The following is a 21,324-nucleotide window of genomic DNA, read 5'->3' as shown; positions in this document are numbered from 1 at the left end:
TGGAAGGTGTCCCTGCCCATGGCTGGGGGGGAGACTGGGGGGGCTTTAGGGTCCCTCCCACCCAAACCCTTCTGTGTGTGTATGAAACTTTTGGATTAGATCTGTATGAACTTGGACTATATCTGCACAAACCTTAAAAATAATAAACTTGCTACAAAAGTGGAGTTACTCTTGTATCTGAAGGATAAATTCCTGTGACACACGATGCCAACTTTACTTTTAATAAAATGTATGTGAATCCCAGTTGAATTAAGGCCAGCTCACTCAGCCAGGAGGATAGAGATGTGGTCTTACAGAGCGAGCACTGGCAGACGCTCTCACCTATCAGTGGTTAAGCCCCAGGTAGCTTTTCCCCATTGGTATGTTTTTTCTAGTTGTGTTTTTTAGCTACTTTCTGGAGTTCATGCTGAGCCGTTCCTGTGGAAGGACATAAAATAGCACTAATTACATTGGAATTTGATATGCTTGGTTTTGGAATGGTTATGGAAGATTGAAAGTAGAAAGCAATAAAAATTTCTGGGGATTTGCTGGGACTTCCCTAACTCATTGTTACTTTTGTAGTTGTTCCCTCTCCCTTCTTCTTTTTTTTAACCTGCAAATTCTTACTATAGCTTGCTTTTCCAGAAGCTTCTGAAAATGACAAAATGTTATGTTTCAATCCCATAAATCCAGTGTAACCTTGTGCCACTGAACAGTATCAGCCGAATTTATAGTTTGGATGTTGTTGCAGTCTCTGCTGGCATAGGAAATGTTCTTCCAAAAAAAAAAAAACCAAAACACAAACCCAAAACCAAAACTTGCCTGCCATGTCAGATCATTTCCTACAGCCTCTGGACCTCTTCTCCCTGCTTTCTGCTTTCCTGCCTCCCACCCTTCTCCTCCCGTTTGCCCCATCTGCCCATTTCTGATTTAAGCAAGAAGCAGGATGTGCTGTGACTGATTTAGAGCATGTGCTGATTTGCCAGCTGGCTGCTATCTCCGAGCTGTTGGGTCAGCCAAACAGAAGCGATAAGGTCGGAGCTACCCTCAATCTTCCCAGTAATGTTTCACCTCTTGTTTGCTGTGTTGTTTTCCCTAGGAGGAGATTTGCAAATCTCAAATATACTTCAGGTCACTCTTCCTTCCCTCAGCTTTTGAAGCTGGAAAGCCAGAGTAAAAACTGATCTGTTACTAAAATAGCACTAATAGCTATGACTAAACAAACTGGTTTATTGTGCTTGAATATATCAAGTACAGGCTGGGTGGAAAATGGATCAAGAGCAGCCCTGAGGAGAAGGATTTGGGGTGCTGGGGGCGAGGAGCTGGCCATGAGCCAGCCGTGTGTGCTGGCAGCCCAGAAAGCCAACCCCATCCTGGGCTGGATCCAGAGCAGCATGGCCAGGGCGTCAAGGGAGAGGATTCTCCCCCTCTGCTCCGCTCTGGGGACATATTCCACCTGGAGTATTGTGTCCAGCTGTGGAGCCCTCAACATCAGAAGGATATAGACCGGTCGGAGCGAGTCCAGAGGAGGCCACGAAGATGCTCAGAGGGCTGGAGCCCCTCTGCTATGATGAAAGGCTGAGAGAGTTGGGCTTGTTCAGCCTGGAGAAGAGAAGGCTCCGGGGAGACCTTATTGCAGCCTTCCAGTACCTGAAGGGGCTACAAGGAAGCTGGGGGGGACTTTTTACAAGGGTCTGTAGTGACAGGACAAGGGGTAACGGGTTTAAATTGAAAGTGTGGCGTTTAGATTGGACATCAGGAAGGAATTCTTCCCGGAGAGGGTGGGGAGGCCCTGGGACAGGTTGCCCAGGGAAACTGTGGATGCCCCATCCCTGGAAGTGTCCAAGGTCAGGCTGGATGAGGCTGGGAGCAACCGGGTCGAGTCGAAGGTGTCCCTGCCCATGGCAGGGCGGGTGGGAACTGGGTGAGCTTTCATGTCCCCTCCAACCCAAACCGTACTGTGATTCTATATAATTTAATTATTGCAGGTTCTATATTTTTTAAAAAACAGAATCAATAGTGCTGCTCTACATGTACTGATGGAATTGCTCTGGTTTTATCCAGTCTCTAAATTGTCCATATGATCTGTGAAACCACTAGGATTTTATATGAAAGCAAGTGTGTCTTGGTCAAGAAGCTTACAGTGTGTAAGTGCTAGCTTAAAAAGAAATGATTACTCAAGGCTGCACGTCTTCATTCACTCTTGAAGCAGCATACATGTGCACTTGGCTGTAACAAATGAAATTGTTTTAAATGTAAGCAGTTGTTTTAAAGTGTTCTCTTTCATCTTTTTTAATTTTAGAAACCCTAGATACATTCCCAGAGTGGAAGGGGTTGGAAGGGACCTCTAGAGATCATCTAGTCCAACCCCCCTGCCAGAGGAGGATCACCTAGAGCAGGTCACATTAGATTTCCCCTACTTCTCTTCGACATTGAGTTGAAAAAAAGATAAAAGAGGGAAGTTGGCGAAGGAGAGTTCTGTCAGTCTGGCTTCAAGTGAAAATATGGAGCTGAAAACATCTTAGCGACATCGTTCAGTAGCCAACAGTTAAGTTTTCCCTTCCTGTCCTGGATATTGCTGCTGCGTTTGAGATAGATGGGAATTATTGGCTGTCAGCCGCGGAGAGATGGCAAGTCCTGCCTGCACCTCTGAAGTGGTGGCATCCTTGGAAACTGCTGGATAGCCACTGGATAGCCGATCTGGGAGTCCTGCGAGGACCATTTTGCTGTGTGCTCCCTTTCACTCCCTTTCTTGCAAACACTGGTTTGGACAGTGTGAGCGCTGGGAGGTGACAGAACTGTACATGATCTTTTCTGCTCCAGAACGACTCGTGATTCTCTACTATTCTTTACAAGTTTTCAGTGTTAGGGTCCTCTGGGTTTTTTTTTTGCTAATGGAAAAGGAAATGTTCTTTGTATGTGTTACTGCTCTCCATATTTTGTGTAGCAGATGCTTCCCTGCTCTGTATGTGGTGGTGTTGCTTGGCATTTACCTTTTCACCACCTCTGGCTTGTAGCAATGCATCGTACTTGGCCACAGAGCCTCCTCTAAACGCCCAACGCTCCCAGTGTGTGCTTGTAGCCGAGCAGGCTGCTGTGGGTGCAGTATCACTGTGTCTGTCAGTTTTCCACAGGATTTTGAATCAGGCTAAAAAGCTTTTCTTGGGTCTCTGGGCCCAGCTGTTGCAGCACACGGCTGCAGCATTAGTGGGTTTGTATGGGCACAGCACAGTGCTGCGTAATACAGTGTGCACCGTTAATGCTTTCCTTAGGCAACTCTCTGTCCGATTTATTCTCCTTTTGGTCCAAAGTACACAGGACAAGGTGCATCTCTAGATGTGCTGTACCCTAAGTGCTATACACTGGGCTTCTTGATTACAGGGCTTCCCTTTATTCACATTTGAATTAAGAGAAACTGCAAGGGAGACATGGTTTTGTGTGTTTGTGCAGCTCTTTAGAAAATGAGACGGTTAAGACCTTTAGTCTGAACTAAGCTTGATGATTTACATAGCATAATCCACCCTCTTAAAATTGTATATGGCATGGGACTACTGAGATGATATCTATATTGCTGCTTTAATCTGCGTACTCAATAATACATCCTGGAAAGATCACTGTTCCAATATAATCCTGCCTTGGACCTGGGCTGGGACATATGAGCATAACTACTTGCTGGGTTCAGAGCAGCATCACATCTGAGTGCTAAACTTAAACTCAGAATCCAGGCTTGCTATTCTCTTTATTTTACGACAGGAATGGTCTTCCTGTAGGAAGAGGAATAAGCCTGCCTTGTGAGCAGGAGCACACCTAAAGGCCACTTAGCACCCCCCAGTGAAGTCATAGAATCATAGAATCATAGAATGGTTTGGGTTGGAAGGGACCTTAAAGATCATCTAGTTCCAACCCCCTGCCATGGGCAGGGACACCTTCCACTAGACCAGGTTGCTCCAAGCCTCATCCAGCCTGGCCTTGGACACTCCCAGGGATGGGGCATCCACAGCTTCTCGGGGCAACCTGTCCCAGTGCCTCCCCACCCTCTCCAGGAAGAACTTCTTCCTGATATCTAATCTAAACCTCCCCACTTTCAATTTAAACCCGTTACCCCTTGTCCTGTCACTACAGACCCTTGTACAAAGTCCCCCCCAGCACCCTTGTAGCCCCTTCAGGTACAGGAAGGTGCAATAAGGTCTCCCCGGAGCCTTCTCTTCTCCAGGCTGAACAAGCCCAACTCTCTCAGCCTTTCATCATAGCAGAGGTGCTCCAGCCCTCGGAGCATCTTCGTGGCCTCCTCTGGACTCGCTCCAACCGGTCTATATCCTTCTGATGTTGAGGGCTCCACAGCTGGACGCAGCACTCCAGGTGGGGTCTCACCAGAGCAGAGCACAGGGGGAGAATCCCCTCCCTCGCCCCCCTGGCCACGCTTCTGATCCTACCTAGGATACGGGCTTCAGCAAAAGTCCTTCAGCAAAATACTCCATGAGCATTTCAGAGCATAGAAAGCCAATAAAATGCTCTTGCATTTCTCTTGTAATAATCCCGATGGGCTCTGGTGTCTTCTGTGTTTGGGTCAAAGCCCCGGTGAAGGAGATGCCTTCAACACACTTCCATATCCGTGACCCACCCAGGAGCAACCGCAACAGTCGAGAGGCTGCACCAAGCATGCTGCCGAGGAGCCTGGCAGAGCTTTTACTCAAACTCAGCCAGATGGCAGGGGAAAAGTGGTCATGTTGTTGTTGCTTACCCAAATGACCCCGCAACATGGTTGTCACGGAGTAACCTTGACTCAAATAATCCTGCATTGCAGGTCGTGTCAACCGCTGCGATCCAAAGTCACCATCCAGGCTTGGATCTCATATGCATATTTGTTATGTCAAACAGATGTGCATATGAGATCCAAGCCTGAGTAAAAAGAGATGATGGACTTGCTTAATAAATAATTATTTTTGAGAGAGAAATGCTGAGAAATTACTATTCTTAAATTCACTTCTCAACCTGTATGAGCAGCAAGAACTCAGAGTAATCTTGTATGGCTTCCACGTCCTTCTCCTGCTCTGTTCAAAAGAAATCAGTGATGCTTGTCACAAGACTTCTTACTGATGTCAAGAGCTTCCTAATCTCCTTTGGAAGGGCCAGGACAAGGAAAATATTGGTTCCTTGTTGTTGTGTGTTTGCTGTGTTTCTGCAGTGTGTGGGAGGGCAGCGTAACCTGCGCTCGGGGCAGTGACTGTTGTTATACCGTTATTTTAAAGGTCACTCCAGTAATTTTGTACTTGTTTAAAAAATTTTTTAAAAAGCAAGAAAAACAAAAAAACCCAACCAAACAAAAAACCCACCAAAAAACCCACCAAAAAACAAAACAAAAAACCCCAGACTTAAACAAACTTTTGAAAACAAAACAAAAAACCCCAAACTTAAACAAACTTTTAAATTATGCACATTAACAGATCGAAGGAATTGCTGTTCTCTGCTCATTCTTTTAGGGAAACAAATGTTTGCTCTGCTGTCCCAGCAACCGTGAGAGAACTGAGTTGGGCAAGTCTGAGGGTTGGGCTCTGAAATTTCCTCCTGAATAACTCCCCTGATGTTCCCGTTGAAGTGGTTTTGGAAATTTTTACGTTGCTTGGGTACTTTGTTTTTAAGACAGCGACACCCGCAAAACTGGAGAGAGAGGTGGCACAAGGAAAAGAACAACTTGAGAGAGAATGGGGACGAGATGGTGGCAACAAGAGGAAAGTCAGTGGCTTTGAGTTGAAAATAAACTTATTCAGAGCAGCATCTTCAATTTTACTCTTTAAAAGAGAGAAACGTTGGTTTATAAAATGACTTGGGATATGTTAAGCAAGGGGAGATCTGAGGAGAGAAATGAACTTCATAAATACAGCATTCCAATGATGTAGTAATTAAATTAAAATCACTACAACTAACAGACTCTTTTTTTGTTGTTTTCTTTTTTTTACCCTAACCCTGTACTAAATCCTTTCGTCTCCTGATTCTTCGAGGAACACTAGGACCCAACCCAAGGTAAGGGCTTTTATTGCATGTTAAATCAGTGCGTGGAAAACTGTCAGATTGCTTATTCAGTTTTGGGTTATCCAAATATTAAAAGCATTTTGAAAAACAGCTCTGTAGTTGATCAGCTGTTGAGTAAGAAACTCAAAGCATCTCCTTGCTGCAGAAGAGCACTGTGTTTGCCTCTGCCAAAAAATGAGTCACAGGAACAAATGAGAACATACATACTCAGCGTTACAGACTGTGAGTGGAAGGCTACTTGTTATTTGTGGGCTTTTAAAAGCATTTTCTGGTATTTGTGTTAAAGCAAACTCATTTTGTTGTTACGGCTTACGATCCCATGACTCTTTCTTTGGTGTGCAGATATCTATCCCAGCATATCAGGATTCGGCTTAATTGATGTGCTCATGTAGCCAGTGCTGTTCTATTAAACGCTCTGAAGGCATGGGATGTTATAATAATATCCTTAATCGTATAATAAATTCAAAGAACCAAAATCTTAATCTTAAATAAACAGGCTGTTGTTTCCTTAATTTAAACCTGTAAAATAACTACTTTGTACTTTTAATGCTGGGAAATTAATGTAGTGGGTGGGTGGGTGTGGGGGGGGAAAGACACTGTAATTTTGAAGGTAAGTTACTTAAATTTCAAGCATTTTGCTATACTAAGCATTTTCATAAATGTAGGTAGTAAGTTTGGATGTGTTGTTAGTATGGATTTTTGACTCTTGCATAGTTTTTCTAATTATTTTAGTTAAATACTTGAGGAAAATTCACTTTATTGCTCCTTGAGTCCATAAATGATTTTTCAGATTCCATGACATGATGTATTAGGACATGCTATAACTGAGGAAATGCACTGCAGACTCAGTATGTCTTTTTAGGCTTTTCTCATGATTAATATAGATAACGATGCAGCATATTTTGTTACTACAGTCTGCACTGGCTAAGAAATGGTGAGTTTTATTACCTGTGCACATGCTAGTTCATGGTTCTAAAGGGGAAAGAGCAGCTTTGTTAAGCTTAGGGAAGAAATAAACAGCCAAAGATTGACACATTACACTTCCCTTTTCTTATAGCCTGCTGAGTAAATTTTGCCAATGTGATTGTAAGTCAGATATTACCCTGCTTTGGTTTTTTTTTTTTCCTTACAAGTATGTATCCAGAAGTGTTTTTGCAAATGGCCGTTTTTTGCAGCCTGAGGTCCCAAAATACTCACTGTCTTATTGGAGATCAGCTTTCATGGTGAAAGGTGCCTGTGGACCTTTAAATGGCCTTCCCACAAAATTCTCTGTTCAAAAAGATTGTAGTGCTAATCTTCTCATGAAGAAACTAATTTGCTCTATATTGTTTCGTACAACTATTAGATTTTGATGCTGGCTGCTTCTGTTTGTCAGCAGTATATAAATATGTACTCCTCTTGTATGGAAAGAGGTTCTTCTTACCCTAAGGCATGTTTTTAATTTATGCAGACAAGAGACACTGGGAGATGGTAGACGGGAACAGCCAGGGGACATCTGTCAGTTTGCAAAATAAAATCTTGTGAAAAACAAATTGCAAGGATGGGTTTAAAGGAGGATGAGAAGAGCTCCTTGACATCCACTCAGTTGCCACACGGAGAGCATGGAATAGGATTCATGCAATAGAAAGCAAAAAAGTGGACCCAAGGAACAAATAAAAGCAAGCAACAGGGTTGTGTGTCAGGAGATGCGGTGTTTGTTTAGACCTCAAACTCATAGAAAATAAGGGATTCTGTGGGAATGTGTATTGTGTTCAGAATGGCCCCGCGGAGCGTGGTGTTAGCCAGCATCGTAGAGCACTGTCAAGATGTGGATGACACGTTTGATTTGACGGCGAGTTTGTGTAAGGTGTCCTGGTTATTTTCCTACAGGTGTTTGCTTACGATCACTGCTTTTGGTCTATGGATGAATCTGTCCAAGAAAAATATGCAGGTAATATTGACTGTAGCTCTGTGCTTGTTGTCTCCGAGTGTGAACAATCTAATTACAGTGCGGCGGTTGCTGCAGGGCACAGACCGTATGGCACGACTGCCTTCCCCTGCTCGGCCGCGTGTTGTCACGAGAACGGGGAAAACCATCAGCCATTCCTGTTTCCCGTCTCTGAAGATGATAATAGCAATTGGCATTGCTACCCGTTTGCAGTGTAGGAAACTGAGAAATCCATCACGATAACGGGTTACTCGTGTCTACATCTTTATTTAAAATACTGTGCTAAGTCCATCATTTTAAAAGCATCAAATCCATTTCTTTTCAGGATTTGAGGAACATTGCGGAAATTACATGAAAAAAACATGAAATTACATATAATTTCATGTTTCACCATGCTGATGGGAGGTTGGCATATTAGAACTTAATAATGGAGTATTAAAAAAAGCCTAATTAAATATAGGGGCACATGAATTTATATGGTCTGGTGAGAATGTGTAATGGATTTAATTAAGAGTTTTCTATGTATTATTATGGCACATTTTGGTAAACAGTTATGGTAAAATATGAAATCTATTTGGACTTGCCACTCGTGATATTTCATACTTGTTACCTTTTAAAATTTGGAATCAGTTAAGCTTGTTTACATTTATTTAAAAAAAAAAGCACAGGAAAAATAGAAGGTGCATATGTTCTTAGAGTTCAGATGCTCTAAGAAGTAACTACTGAATTGTAATTTAGTGAGGAACTGCGACAAAAGAAAACTGTGACACTTGTTGAGAGGACTTTTCAGTCCATAAAGTTCTGTCTTGTCTTGTTCAGATTTTATTTCCTCTGCTTGTAAAAGAAATTCTGAAACTCAAAGTTTTGTTTAAATAGATAATACCCAAATATACTAAGTGTTTCTTCCTCTGCTTGGAAAGGGAGCCGAAAAGCTGTTCCTACAGATTTAGTTCAATTACAAAAGAAGTGATAAACACTGTATTTTGGTAATGCGTATGTTGTACTACAATTTCTGCTGCACAGTTGTGATTCCTTCTCTGCAAAAATACCCTCATGGTATGAATTTTATTGCATACTCATAAGATACTATCTAGGGCTCTACTAAATGCCCTAGATTAAAATCAACTGACAGTTGCTAAAATGTACAGGTTGGGTATATTTTGAGGTGGTGTCACTCACCAGTGGGTTAAATTCTGCAGTTGGTAGTAGATTTTCTGCGGATAAACCTTTGGAGTATGACCACTGATGGGATGTTGTTTGAAGCACATACGGGTATGTGTGTGAGAATCGTGCCTTCTGATTTTTTATAGTAGCATGAATCTGGAGCACGTCTACTGGCTGATGGTCTTGCTCTTGTAGAGGAAGCAAATAGGATGCTATTTAGGCAGCAGCAGCAGGAAAAAACTAACTGCTTTTACATTATTGTTGAAGAATCCAAATCAAGGAAAAAAGAATCTCTTCCTTCATTACAATGTTAGCTTATGTGTTTTATTTCTTAGGTCAAGATGTTGTTTTCAAGTGCCTTGGGGAGAATATTCTTCAGAATGCCTTTGAAGGCTATAATGCTTGCATCTTTGCCTATGGGCAGACTGGTAAGTCCCTTCTGGACGTAGGCAAAAAATACTGTTGGCCCAAAAGGTGTTAACTGTTCTGGCTGGAGGCTCTTTTCACGGCTGTTGTGACACTGTTTCAGGAGAAGTACTTTGTAATGTAGATAAGGATTGTTTTTTGCTTTTGTACCATTAGATAGGAGGTAGAAAGGATGAGAAACAGGATATTGTCGGTTGGTGCTGGCTACCCTTATTTCTCACACCTAATCTAGCATGTTTGGAATGATCATGACTGTCCTTGAGTTCGGTGCATCACTCATATTTTCTGCCTCTGTAGTTGGAATAGCCTTTAACAGTCATTTTAAATGTAATGTGCGAAAATTAGTAAGCCTGCGCAGATAATTTTTCTCCTGGTGGCAAATATGTGGGTATCAGTGGGTTGTCATCTGCAGTAAGACCTCCCTGAAAAAGTCTTGTCTGTCAGTTTGAAATAAACTTCTTGTTTTGCTTTTCCTTTTAATTAAATAGACTTTAGCTAAATAGTGTTTTGGTTGCTTTAAAACAGAAGACTGTGTGAATACCTTTCATTGAAATGCAAATTGGTTTTTTACCTTCTTCTATTTCCTTTCCATCTTCCGCACAGCAAGAAACTGTGTGGCATGTACACTAATCATAGATTCAATCACACAGGATCTGGAAAATCATACACAATGATGGGTACTGCTGACCAGCCTGGATTAATCCCTAGACTTTGCAGTGGACTCTTTGAAAGAGCACAGAAAGAGGAGAATGAAGAGCAGAGTTTCAAAGTGGAAGTCTCCTACATGGAGATCTACAATGAGAAAGTCAGAGATCTTCTTGACCCAAAAGGAAGGGTGATTTGGGTGTAAACAGCATATTAAACAGCACTGGAATATGCTGTCGTACACTCTTCCTTTCCATAACCAGTTTGCCTTAATGGATCCCATCTGAAGCATTTGTGTAGGATGGCTTTTGCTTATTCCTGATCTTGGTGTCCTTACTACTTTATTTTGATTTAAAATGAAAGACTAGAAGCTTGGAGTAAACTCACCCTAATGCTAGCTTTTATAGTGACAAAAATGTCTATGTCAGCATTTTACGTGTAGACATCAAGCTTTTTTGTTTGCATTATAGTCCTTGTTACGTGCTTTATTACGGTATTTGTAAGACCATCGTGTTTGAGATCTGTCAGTGAGAAATTGGTATAGTCCTTGTTACGTGCTTTATTATATATACGTCCTTGTTACGTATTTGTAAGACCATCGTGCTTGAGATCTGTCAGTGAGAAATTGACTTTCTATAAATGTTGTCTTAAATCAGTCATGTGCTTACAAATAACTCTTTTTTCCCACCCAGAAGCCGTCAGTCATTAAAAGTTAGAGAACACAGTGTTTATGGTCCTTACGTAGATGGCCTATCCAAACTAGCTGTTGCTAGCTACAAGGTAAGGATCAATTTTATGCAAGGCTTGTGTTGACATCCTGAACACCAGGGTGCTGTCCCTTAAACAGGACAAAATTGTTAATCTCCTCCTGATTGCCATGGCAGTAACATGGATTTTGGAGCAAGAGAGCTGTAGGATTGTTGTATTGTGATCACCAGGGAGAGCAGAAACTCATCTTCATCCTGTACTATTCAGTAATTCTGGGAGTAATTCAGCTATTTAACAGCTTTCCTCCTAAACTTAAGATGAGTGTAGGGTATATCCATGAGGAATAGTGTTCTGTGATTAATTACAGAACCGGGATTTAGGAGACACAGGTTTTCAGTACCACATTTTGTCACTTTTTGGCTGTCATGCTGCTACCCAGTAATTCCACATGCTGGTAGCACACAGGCACACTGGAATTACAAACTAAAGGTTGTTGAAAAGGCAAACACTTGAGAACATTGCATGGAACTTGCTTGCTGGGTAGCAAATGTTTATATAGAATCATAGAATCCCAGAATGGTTTGGGTTGGAAGGGACCTTAAAGATCATCGAGTTCCAACCCCCCTGCCATGGGCAGGGACACCTTCCACTAGACCAGGTTGCTCCAAGCCCCATCCAGCCTGGCCTTGAAGACATCCAGGGATGGGGCATCCACAGCTTCTCTGGACAACCTGTCCCAGTGCTCCCCACCCTCTCTGGGAAGAACTTCCTGATGTCCCATCTCAATCTCACCACTTTCAATTTAAACCCGTTACCCCTTGTCCTGTCACTACAGACCCTTGTAAAAAGTCCCCCCCAGCTTCCTTGTAGCCCCTTCAGGCACTGGAAGGCTGCAATAAGGTCTCCCTGGAGCCTTCTCTTCTCCAGGCTGAACAAGCCCAACTCTCTCAGCCTTTCATCATAGCAGAAGTGCTCCAGCCCTTGGAGCATCTCCGTGGCCTCCTCTGGACTCGCTCCAACCAGTCTATATCCTTCTGATGTTGAGGGTTCTACAGCTGGACGCAGCACTCCAGGTGGGGTCAATATATGTGTTCACAAAAAGCCCAAATCTTTAAAATGCATTAATGTACCTTGGGAGAAATGAATATAAATATAGGATGGAATTCTTCCATCTTAAGCAAAACAGGAATATGGTGCAGCCCTTCCTCCTGCAGCCCCTCCAGGTATTCATCATCTGCTCCGTGGTGGTTTCTGTTAAGACAGGACACATTGCGTGCTTTTTCTTTACATGTTGCCTGGCAGCTTTTTTGTGGTACAGCATGCAGAGTCACAGTGGTCTGTGGTGTGCTTTTGTTTGATTGGTTTTGGTTGTTGGGTTTTTTTTTAGCATCATCCAGCTAGAGATGCTTAAGTAGAAGTTAAAGCCCAAGGCTCTAAAGTTTTAACTATTTTACAGGATTGCTGTAAAACACTGAAGCAGGGGAGCTGCATATTTTAAAGTATCTCAACATACCAGAAGACTTTATAAGCTCTTATTTGTAGGAGGAACATAATGACCCATTCTGTGTGGTTCTGTTTTATGAAACTTTGAGGTTTATGTCAGTATTACAGATTTCAGGAACGTGCATTTGACAGCTGAGACTACAGTGTTGCCGTGTTAAAACACAAATTGCTGTTTCCTCACTTTCTTCTTTCCTTTTGAGTATTGCAGTGTGCAGCCAGGTGCATTATTTCTGTTGGTAATTTAATATCTAGGTAGAGGTAGTGGATGAATATGCATGTGACAATGTCATGTGATTTCTAGTCTTTAAAGGGGAGATCACAATATCGTTATTTCTCACACTTTATGAATAAACAGTGGGAAACTTTGTGAGGAAAATACTTGCTGTATTTTACTAAAATGAGATTGTTGTGGTACATAATTGAAAAGATTGTTAATGCAGATATGCTTATGGCTGTGAAAATTGTACCTAGGACATCGAGTCCTTGATGTCTGAGGGCAACAAATCTCGAACAGTGGCTGCAACCAACATGAATGAGGAGAGCAGTCGGTCCCATGCAGTCTTCAAGATTATCCTCACCCACACACTCTATGATGTACAATCAGGGGTAAGTAAAACAAGTTACAAGGTCTGAATGTTAAGCTTGTGTCGCTTCTTTAATATATTTCATACTAACATTGGTTGGAAGGGACTTCAGAAGGTCATTCGGTCGTCTCCTGCTCTTGTGCACTGCTAGCACTGGATCAGGTTAGCTATGGCTTTGTCTAAAGTCCTCGCAGTGCTCGTGCACACTTCAAACTTTAATAGGTTTGTAAGAGAAGTGTGATTTTTGGAGGTAGAAAGCAAAAATGCAGGCCCCAAGTTGCAGTAGACCTGCTGGAGGGTGCAGGAAGGATCTCCTAGAATCTAAAGTAAAGAACATTTCTTTTTAAGCAACTGTGTGTAATACAGACTTGGAGCAGAAGCTAAAGATAGAATGGGCGGATGAAAAAGACACCACCACCTCAGTATACATCTGGTAAACTCCTTCACGGGGTTATTTCATGTATATATGTATAAATATATAGTGGAAGGTGTCCCTGCCCATGGCAGGGGGGTTGGAACTAGATGATCTTTAAGGTACCTTCCAACCCAAACCATCCTGTGATTCTATGAAACCTTCAACTTTATAAACAGAAATACGTACTCGTTTCAAAAATTTTGCATTGTATGACATAAATTAATATTTTCATGTGTATATATAAAATATCTAAAAGACATTTAAATGTGAAGTATTTTTATTTAAATATCATTATATGTAAATATTCCTTGGAGGGGAGTGGGAAACACATTTATGTTGTATTATTTAATCCCTCACAGAAAATCTAAAATGGAAATAGGTCTCCCATAGCAAAAATCTTTAAACTTAGTTGATAGATTCTGTGCTTGGACAATTCTTTAAAGCTCTGGAGAAATACTGAGTGTCCACAGAGCACATCTAAGGTGTGTGCGTGCCTTAATAGTGAATACAATTTAAAGCACAATGAGCATTTAGATTTTTTTCCTCCTCATTTCTCAGTCACTACCCTTTGCACTTCAAATCAGCAGTCACTTTGCTGAACTCCTTGATTTGCCATAGCTGGTCATTCTGTTTTTGCTGTGGCTGTATTGCATGCTTATCATCCATATTTTTTTGTGTGCTCATGGTCAGCCTGGATGCAAGGTTGTCTGTCTTTTCTGCATCCTCCAGTGACCATGGTGTGAGCTTCTGGAACAGGTTTCTCTGTTCTCCCATCTGCCTTTCAGTCCTGGAAATGACACGTTTCAGTATGGCCTGATGATCACACTGTATTTTGAGAGGCTTAGAGGAATATTTTTGAAAGCATATTGATTCTAATTACCCTGTTCATTTAGGGGAACGCAGCACTTTGCAACTGTGGTACTGAGGTGCTGTAGTCATAGATGCTGCAGAAGAACAAACTGTTCTCAAAGACTTAGATCTTCCACTTCAAGTTGTCATGCAATTCATAGAATGTTTCAGAATGTCATTTTGGGTCAAATGAGATGAAAGGATTTGTAACAGAATCTGGGTTACGGGTTTAAATACTCGTATAACTTGGATTGCTTTCTAGGAAGCTGTTAAGGATGCAGGAGACTTTGCAATTGCAATCATTTTTGTAAATAACATCTTGTCATCTTCATTTTTCGTCTCTGAAAAGCAGAGAAGAAACTTGGTATAAAATCTGAGATTTTTAGAAGACTGTTGTCAAGATGGGATTGTAGACCCCCATGGCTTTGTGACTCCTTGGCCTGGGCTACCTCTGCTTTTTTCTTGGTTTAACATTCTACCAGTGTGCCCTGCGGTCCTCTCCTCTGGAGATTTCTGAGATATCTTGAACACAGTAGTGTATCTGACTCCAAACCCTCCTGTTCCCAAAGCAGCAGCTAGCGAGTTAACGCAGAACACCGTTCAAGTCATAGAATCATAGAATCACAGAATGGTTTGGGTTGGAAGGGACATTAAAGATCACCTAGTTCCAACCCCCCTGCCATGGGCAGGGACACCTTCCACTAGACCAGGTTGCTCAAAGCCACATCCAGGCTGGCCTTGAAGACATCCAGGGATGGGGCATCCACAACATCTCTGGGCAACCTGTTCCAGTGCCTCACCACCCTCTCTGTGAAGAACTTCTTCCTGATATCTAATCTAACCCTCCCTGTTTTCAATTTGTACCCATTACCCCTTGTCCTGTCACTACAGGCTCTTGTAAAAAAGTCCAATGACTTTCAGAGACACTAGAACAGCTGCAGAGAGCCAAGAAATGAATCTTGATTCTTGTTTGAAAAAATCTTAATTTGAGTGAACTAACAGTCCTGTTCTCTGGTTCCTTCTGCAGACGTCGGGCGAGAAGGTGGGCAAGCTGAGTCTGGTGGACTTAGCAGGTAGTGAAAGGGCAACTAAGACTGGTGCTGCAGGAGACAGGCTGAAAGAAGGAAGCAACATTAACAAGTAAGACTGATTATTTCTTTTCCTTTTCATCATTAAAACCATGACTGCTATATACAGCAAGTTAGTAAACTAGGATAAAATCAGTATAAGCTCTTGCAGCCGGTGTGCTGCTTCCCTTCTCGCTGCTTCTCTTTCTGACATACAGTACTCTTAGATGCTTGAATGAGATCTCTCCTACTTAAAATGATTGGTGTTTTTCATTCTGTACTTGTGTTCCTGCAACTACCACGTGTTTGCGTTGTGAAGAGATGATTATTAAGGCTGAAAGCATATATTGAAATCGGGGCGTAGAGCTTCTGTGAGAAAAGAATGATCAAAACTGTACTGGGAACTTTTTCCTCAGACCTCATTTGCGGAGAGAAAGTGACTGTCTAAATATGCATTTGACTTATGAATATTTACACTTGTTAATGCCTGCTTGTGTTCTGTGTGCAGATCCCTCACAACTCTTGGGCTGGTTATTTCTGCCCTGGCAGATCAGGCTGCTGGCAAGAACAAGAACAAATTTGTTCCTTATCGTGATTCTGTGCTCACTTGGTTACTTAAAGTAAGTACTCTGATCTGGGTGTTGGTTTTTTTGAACAGAAATAAAAGGGAGGAAAAGGGGCAAAGAGTCCCATTCATTGATGCTGGATGTCATCTATTAGTATCTCTACAGACTAAATATGTTCCTTGTCTTCTGCCAACCTGCAGTGGCATAAAAAATAAGGAACTCTGAAAGAATTTATAGAAAGCATTATCTTTTATGGGTCAGTTCCTTATTCATACATAAACATACAGCTTCACACACAACCTGGGGGCTAATTTAATTTGGGTTATTGCCACATGCAGCTGAATTTTGCATACTGATGTAGTTAGCTTTGTAGATTTTGATTAAGACTATTACCTTTTCCTAATTGTCCAATATATTTGTTAATATGCTCTACTTTCGTCACCAGAGTATAATTGCAAGACATTATCCCAGTTACAGTCTGAGGAGCAGGTCAGAAGACTTTGTACACCATGCTCATGTGAAAGGAGCAGTTAAACCTTTTTCTGTTCCACACAGGACTCTTTTTGGGAAAACAAAACAGCGTATCGTGGTAGCACTTGGATGAAATCTGGCGTCAGTCTAGTAAGGTCTCAATGAAAAGAGTGTTGTTAAGTATGAGGTTTATGTATGGCAAATTAAAAGGCAAGCTTTTGTTTTTGTTGTTCTTCCCACTTCCTACATAGAGTGACCATAAAGCATGATAGCCTGATGACAAAATGTCTTAGGAATGTGAGCTAGACCGTAGGTGTAGCTGTCATCTGGATTTCTCCCGTTCGCTGATGCAGTGGCAAGCACAAACATAGCCACTTTTATCTGTAAAAAACTCATCTGCTAGTAAAGGTGACTTGCCTTTTTCTTATCTTGTCTGGTACAGCTTGAGTGGTCTTGGTCGCCTTGGACTTTGAAGGATTATTGAATTCGGTGTCATATGTAGCTGACTTGTGTCAGGCTGGATGAGGCTTGGAGCAGCCTGGTCTAGTGGAAGGTGTCCCTGCCCATGGCAGGGGGGTTGGAACTGGATGATCTTTAAGGTCCCTTCCAACCCAAACCATTCTGTGATTCTGTGCCTTCAGTTTCATTTTTGTAACCTGTCATTTTGTTAAAATTTTTCTCTTCCATCATTCGCTGGCCAGGATGCTTCGTAAGCATGTCTCATAGAAATGCTAACTTACCAAGTTTCCTTTTTTAACTTGTGCTCTGGATTATTGTTACCAAGGATCAACTAAGATATTTCTTAGTAGAAAAAATATCATATGGGAAGAAACTGATTTTTGGCACTGCCAGACTTTTTCTGTCCTCACTTTTGTAGGTGTTCTGGCCAGATTTTGTTGTCTTGAATACTCTGCTTTGCTTCTTCACCCATTCTCGGCAACGTTTTAAAATGTTGTTTGCATTTGACGTCCCTCTGGTTTAACTGCAGATGTGGAAAGTAGTAGTTACTTGTAGGTAGTAGAGGTGTGGAGTTTAAAACAGACTTTTTCCTTGAGGAGATTTGGAAATGAAGTTGACTTCAGTGTTTAAGTAAAATAAAATCTGTACTCATCTCTACTCATTTTGGGTCCCTTTGACCCCCAAAGCCTCCATTTTTCTCAGTGCCTTTAATGGACCTTTTAGCACGACTACTGTGAAACGATTTATTTCTTCTCCCCAGTGTAAACATCAGAGATACTGGACATCAAATAATACAGTCATGAGGGCTGCATCAAAATCAGAGTGGCATAACAGAAATGGTGTCTGTGCTGTTCTACAAGTAAAATAAATACTCATTACAGTGTTCCTTGCCCGAAGACTTTCTTAGGGGTTAAATATATTTTTGCCTCTGTATATTTACACTGAGTTTTTACGCTAATTAAGCAAGTGCTTTTTGGCTGTCTGCAAAGATGGGAACAAAACCAGCATGCAGCTTGCTTCAGTTTGCTCCGATGGCATGTGTGCCTCGGTTCCCGATGTGGCTGTAATAGCCCGAGCAAGCAGAGTGGAAACTTTCCTAACGCGTTTCTAGCGTTGTTGTTAGAATTAGTTCTGCTGTTCCATTTCTAAACAAATTCAGCAAGCAGACTGAAATTCCTGTTTAGCACCTGTCTGATGCATTGTAGCTACGGTGACGATGGCCATACACAGCGCATGCTTTAGCTCATGCATAGAAGCACACTTTTGTTCTGTCTTCTTTCAAGCCAACCTTCTTTGTGTCTTTAACATCCAGCTATGTTAAGTGCAAACAAAAGGTTTGGGGCTTTTGGAGTTTTTACAAACAAGCTCATTGAAGAGATGCTTTATTTTGAAAGGGGAAAATTTAAACATTTTTTTAATTAAAGATCAAAGGAGGGAGTTCTTCATTTAAAGAGGCCTGTTTGTAGAAGCCATGAGATGCTGGGCTATCTTTCTCTCCAGATTTCAGCTTTGAATTATGATGCCAAAGCGGAGTAAATGTGTTCTAACACCAGGAATATCTCTATAGAGTCTCTCCACAAATCTGAGAAACTCAAACTGTTCAGGAGGCCTCAAGTTCTAACACTTTGTGTTTAATTTTGTTGAGGATCTTTAGGTGAAAGTACCAGGTGAAAAATATTATTGCAAAATATCTTCAAGAGGAGGCTTGAAGAGTGGTGTCAGGTGGTGTGTGGGATGCAAAACAGCTTGTCAACTCTTCAGCTTCTTGGTTATATCTGGTTCTACTGATACAAATATCTCCTTTTCCCATTTTAATCAGAAGCCCTGTATGTTTTACTGATGGCTGCTTTTCAAAATATAACTATGAATCTTTAAATTTTCAGTTCTTTTCACAGTAGTCTTGGTGCTGGAGAATACTGTGCTACTTTAGTCCTAGAAATTTATTTCCACTCTGTGTCTCTATCAAACACAAGCGCAGCCTTTCCAGGGTAATTTGCAGATGCTGTCTTCACTAATGAGAGGTTGGTTTACTATTTGTCTACCTTTCTTGCTTCACATTAAAGAAACTAGTGAAATCAGCCCAATAGTTTTATGTATAAAACTGTATCGGACAGTCTGGCATTGGGCTTGAATAGCCACAGTACGAGAGGAACTTCACCCAGTTTACAATGGGTGTATTGTGGATTACGGTGTATCACTGTAACAGCGTTCTCAGCTGCCTCTACAGCCCAGATGCAATTCAAATAATGAATTAATCCTATTTTGAAGCTAATTAGTGCAGTGAAGGAGGTTCCCAAAGTGCAAGCTGTTAAGGTTTGATTTGGAAGCGGAGTACCTGGCCAGCTCCCCTTCATCTTTTTATACAGAACAGGGATTGCATTGCAGTGTCGTTCCTAATTTTTGAAAACCATTGGTGTATTGAAGAAAAGTCCTAGCTTCTGTAAAGCCATAAATCCCATTGAATGAGTCACGTGCTCTCGTTAGTCTTTTCAAAGTTCACTGTAGATGCTCTGGAAAAACATTTCTGTGTTACAGAGTGGATCCTCCCAAGCCACGTATTTATTGGAGTAAACATGGGCTGCTCCTCAGATGAGGAAAAAACATCCACGCTATCAGTCAGAAGGGTCTCCTCTTCAGCTGACATCCCTATAAATACTTTCACCTGCAAGTTCTAGCTGTTGAGGTGTACCTCGCTGTGCTGAACACTGTACAAACGAAGTTCTACTCTCCCCAGAGAGCTCGCAGCCCTTTGCCCTGACCAGAGTTAGCAGAGAGCTACCAGTGCAGCAGCAAAGCAACGTCAGGCTGGGTGGTCAAGCCTTGTCTGGCCACTGAAGCAGCCAGACTGCTGTCAAACTATTTTAGGCATCACGCAGCCAAAAAGAGAGTCTTAAGGAAATACTTCAAGGGGCGTTTTAATGATTGCTAGGGAAAGCTATGTGTGTGCTGTGTAATTGAAACGGTTAGACAAGCAGCTAATGTAGTCAGATTGTTCTAATGGCCCTGGCTGACCTAGATTTCATGGGTTATTGAAGATGAAAGTTAATAGCATGGTTCGTCTCTGAAAGGGATATTGGGTAAAAAACAACAACACCACCCCAAAAAAAACCCCAATCAAACAAACAAACAAACAAAAAGATTTGCCGCAAAATTTAAACCAGAATATCTTATCTTTTAGACTGGCCAAAGTTGTAAACCACAGTTTTGCGATCAATAGAAAGATTGAACGCTTCCTTCCTTCCTTCCTTCCCCTGCTCCCCCGCCAGACTGCCTTGCAGGAATGTGGTTTCACGCCCTTCTTCCCTGTCAACCAAATTCCAAAAGGGTAATTTCTTGCATAACTCGATTTAGATTTGAGAGCTGTGTCAGTGGGGGGAAGGGAAGGGCCCTATTCTGAAATGTCTATAAGAATAAAATCAATTATATTATTTATGAGGAGATCTTTAAATTAAATACTTACAGGAGATGTCTTGCTTCCAGTCTTTAATATGAGATATTCTGAATTTATCATGATCTCTCCCGACCTCCTTCAGTAGTATCTGGGAAGTCTGATGCTCAAGTGCCTATTTCTGGTTTATAAACCTAAGCAGAAAACATAGAAGTAAACCTTTGAAGCATTTACTGGGCACCGTAAGGCCCCAGAAAAGGGACTGGTTTCATTCCTGTTTAAACTAAAACTCATTCTGGAAGCCAAGAATGGCATTTCCTAAATGTGCTTTAAAAAAAAAAAAAAAGTTGGAAGAAACAACTTTCCTTGACTTCCACAGCTTAAAACAGTAATTTTGAACTGAGGGGCTCTGACAAAAATGCTTCTGTTAAGAGTTGCTCCATCTACTCCCAGCCTTGTTATTATTCCTTGCCTAAGTTCACTGACTGGGTAAAATGCAAGAAGCCTTCTGGTTTCATTTCCTAACTTCTACCACTTTCCAGGATAGCCTTGGTGGTAACAGCAAGACTGCCATGGTAGCAACGGTAAGCCCAGCAGCCGACAACTATGATGAGACCCTTTCAACCCTGAGGTACGCAGACCGGGCCAAGAACATCGTTAATCATGCCGTGGTGAACGAAGACCCCAACGCTCGCATTATCCGGGAGCTTCGTGAGGAAGTGGAGAAGCTGCGAGAACAGCTCACAAAAGCAGAGGTACAAATCTTAGTCTTGCCTAGCCAGTAAGTCCTGTAAACCCCATTGTCAGGACTTTCTTACCTGGCTCTCGAAAATGAACGTCACTGAGAATTACTACACGAGAAATCTCGCTTTGTATCACTTCTTTTCCATTTTTCTGTATGTCAGTCCTGAAACACGGGTGATCCATGGGGTACCAGGTCCTGTTTGCATACCTTGTTGAGCAATCTTGGGTTTATTGCGAGGTGCACATCAAAAGCTAGAGGACATGGAAGTAGGAATAAGGGTGGAATATCAGGAATGTGCAGTGTATAAGCAGAGCTTTGCCCCTGTGTTTTAAGGATTCAGTGTGGCTACATCCTGCAAGCTCTGAATTCAGTTAAATAATCATAGAACGGTTTGGGTT

General features: G+C 41.8%; 1 protein-coding gene across 1 annotated transcript; it reads left to right on the top strand.

Moving 5' to 3' along the window:
- Positions 1-7,878: 7,878 nt before the first annotated feature.
- On the top strand, positions 7,879-20,936 carry LOC104513601 (kinesin-like protein KIF13B; the record flags this gene model as incomplete). Its single annotated transcript, XM_010157013.1, has 8 exons — positions 7,879-7,939; positions 9,436-9,528; positions 10,177-10,372; positions 10,864-10,951; positions 12,854-12,988; positions 15,258-15,370; positions 15,806-15,917; positions 20,724-20,936. Coding segments are annotated over 8 exons (1,011 nt in total), but the record flags the coding sequence as incomplete, so codon positions are not given.
- Between the last annotated feature and the right edge of the window lie 388 nt (positions 20,937-21,324).

The sequence above is a fragment of the Eurypyga helias genome, unplaced genomic scaffold (genome assembly GCF_000690775.1).
Source record: "Eurypyga helias isolate BGI_N326 unplaced genomic scaffold, ASM69077v1 scaffold9368, whole genome shotgun sequence".
NCBI classification, from domain to species: Eukaryota; Metazoa; Chordata; class Aves; order Eurypygiformes; family Eurypygidae; genus Eurypyga; species Eurypyga helias.
This window is presented reverse-complemented; position numbering and strand designations above follow the sequence as displayed.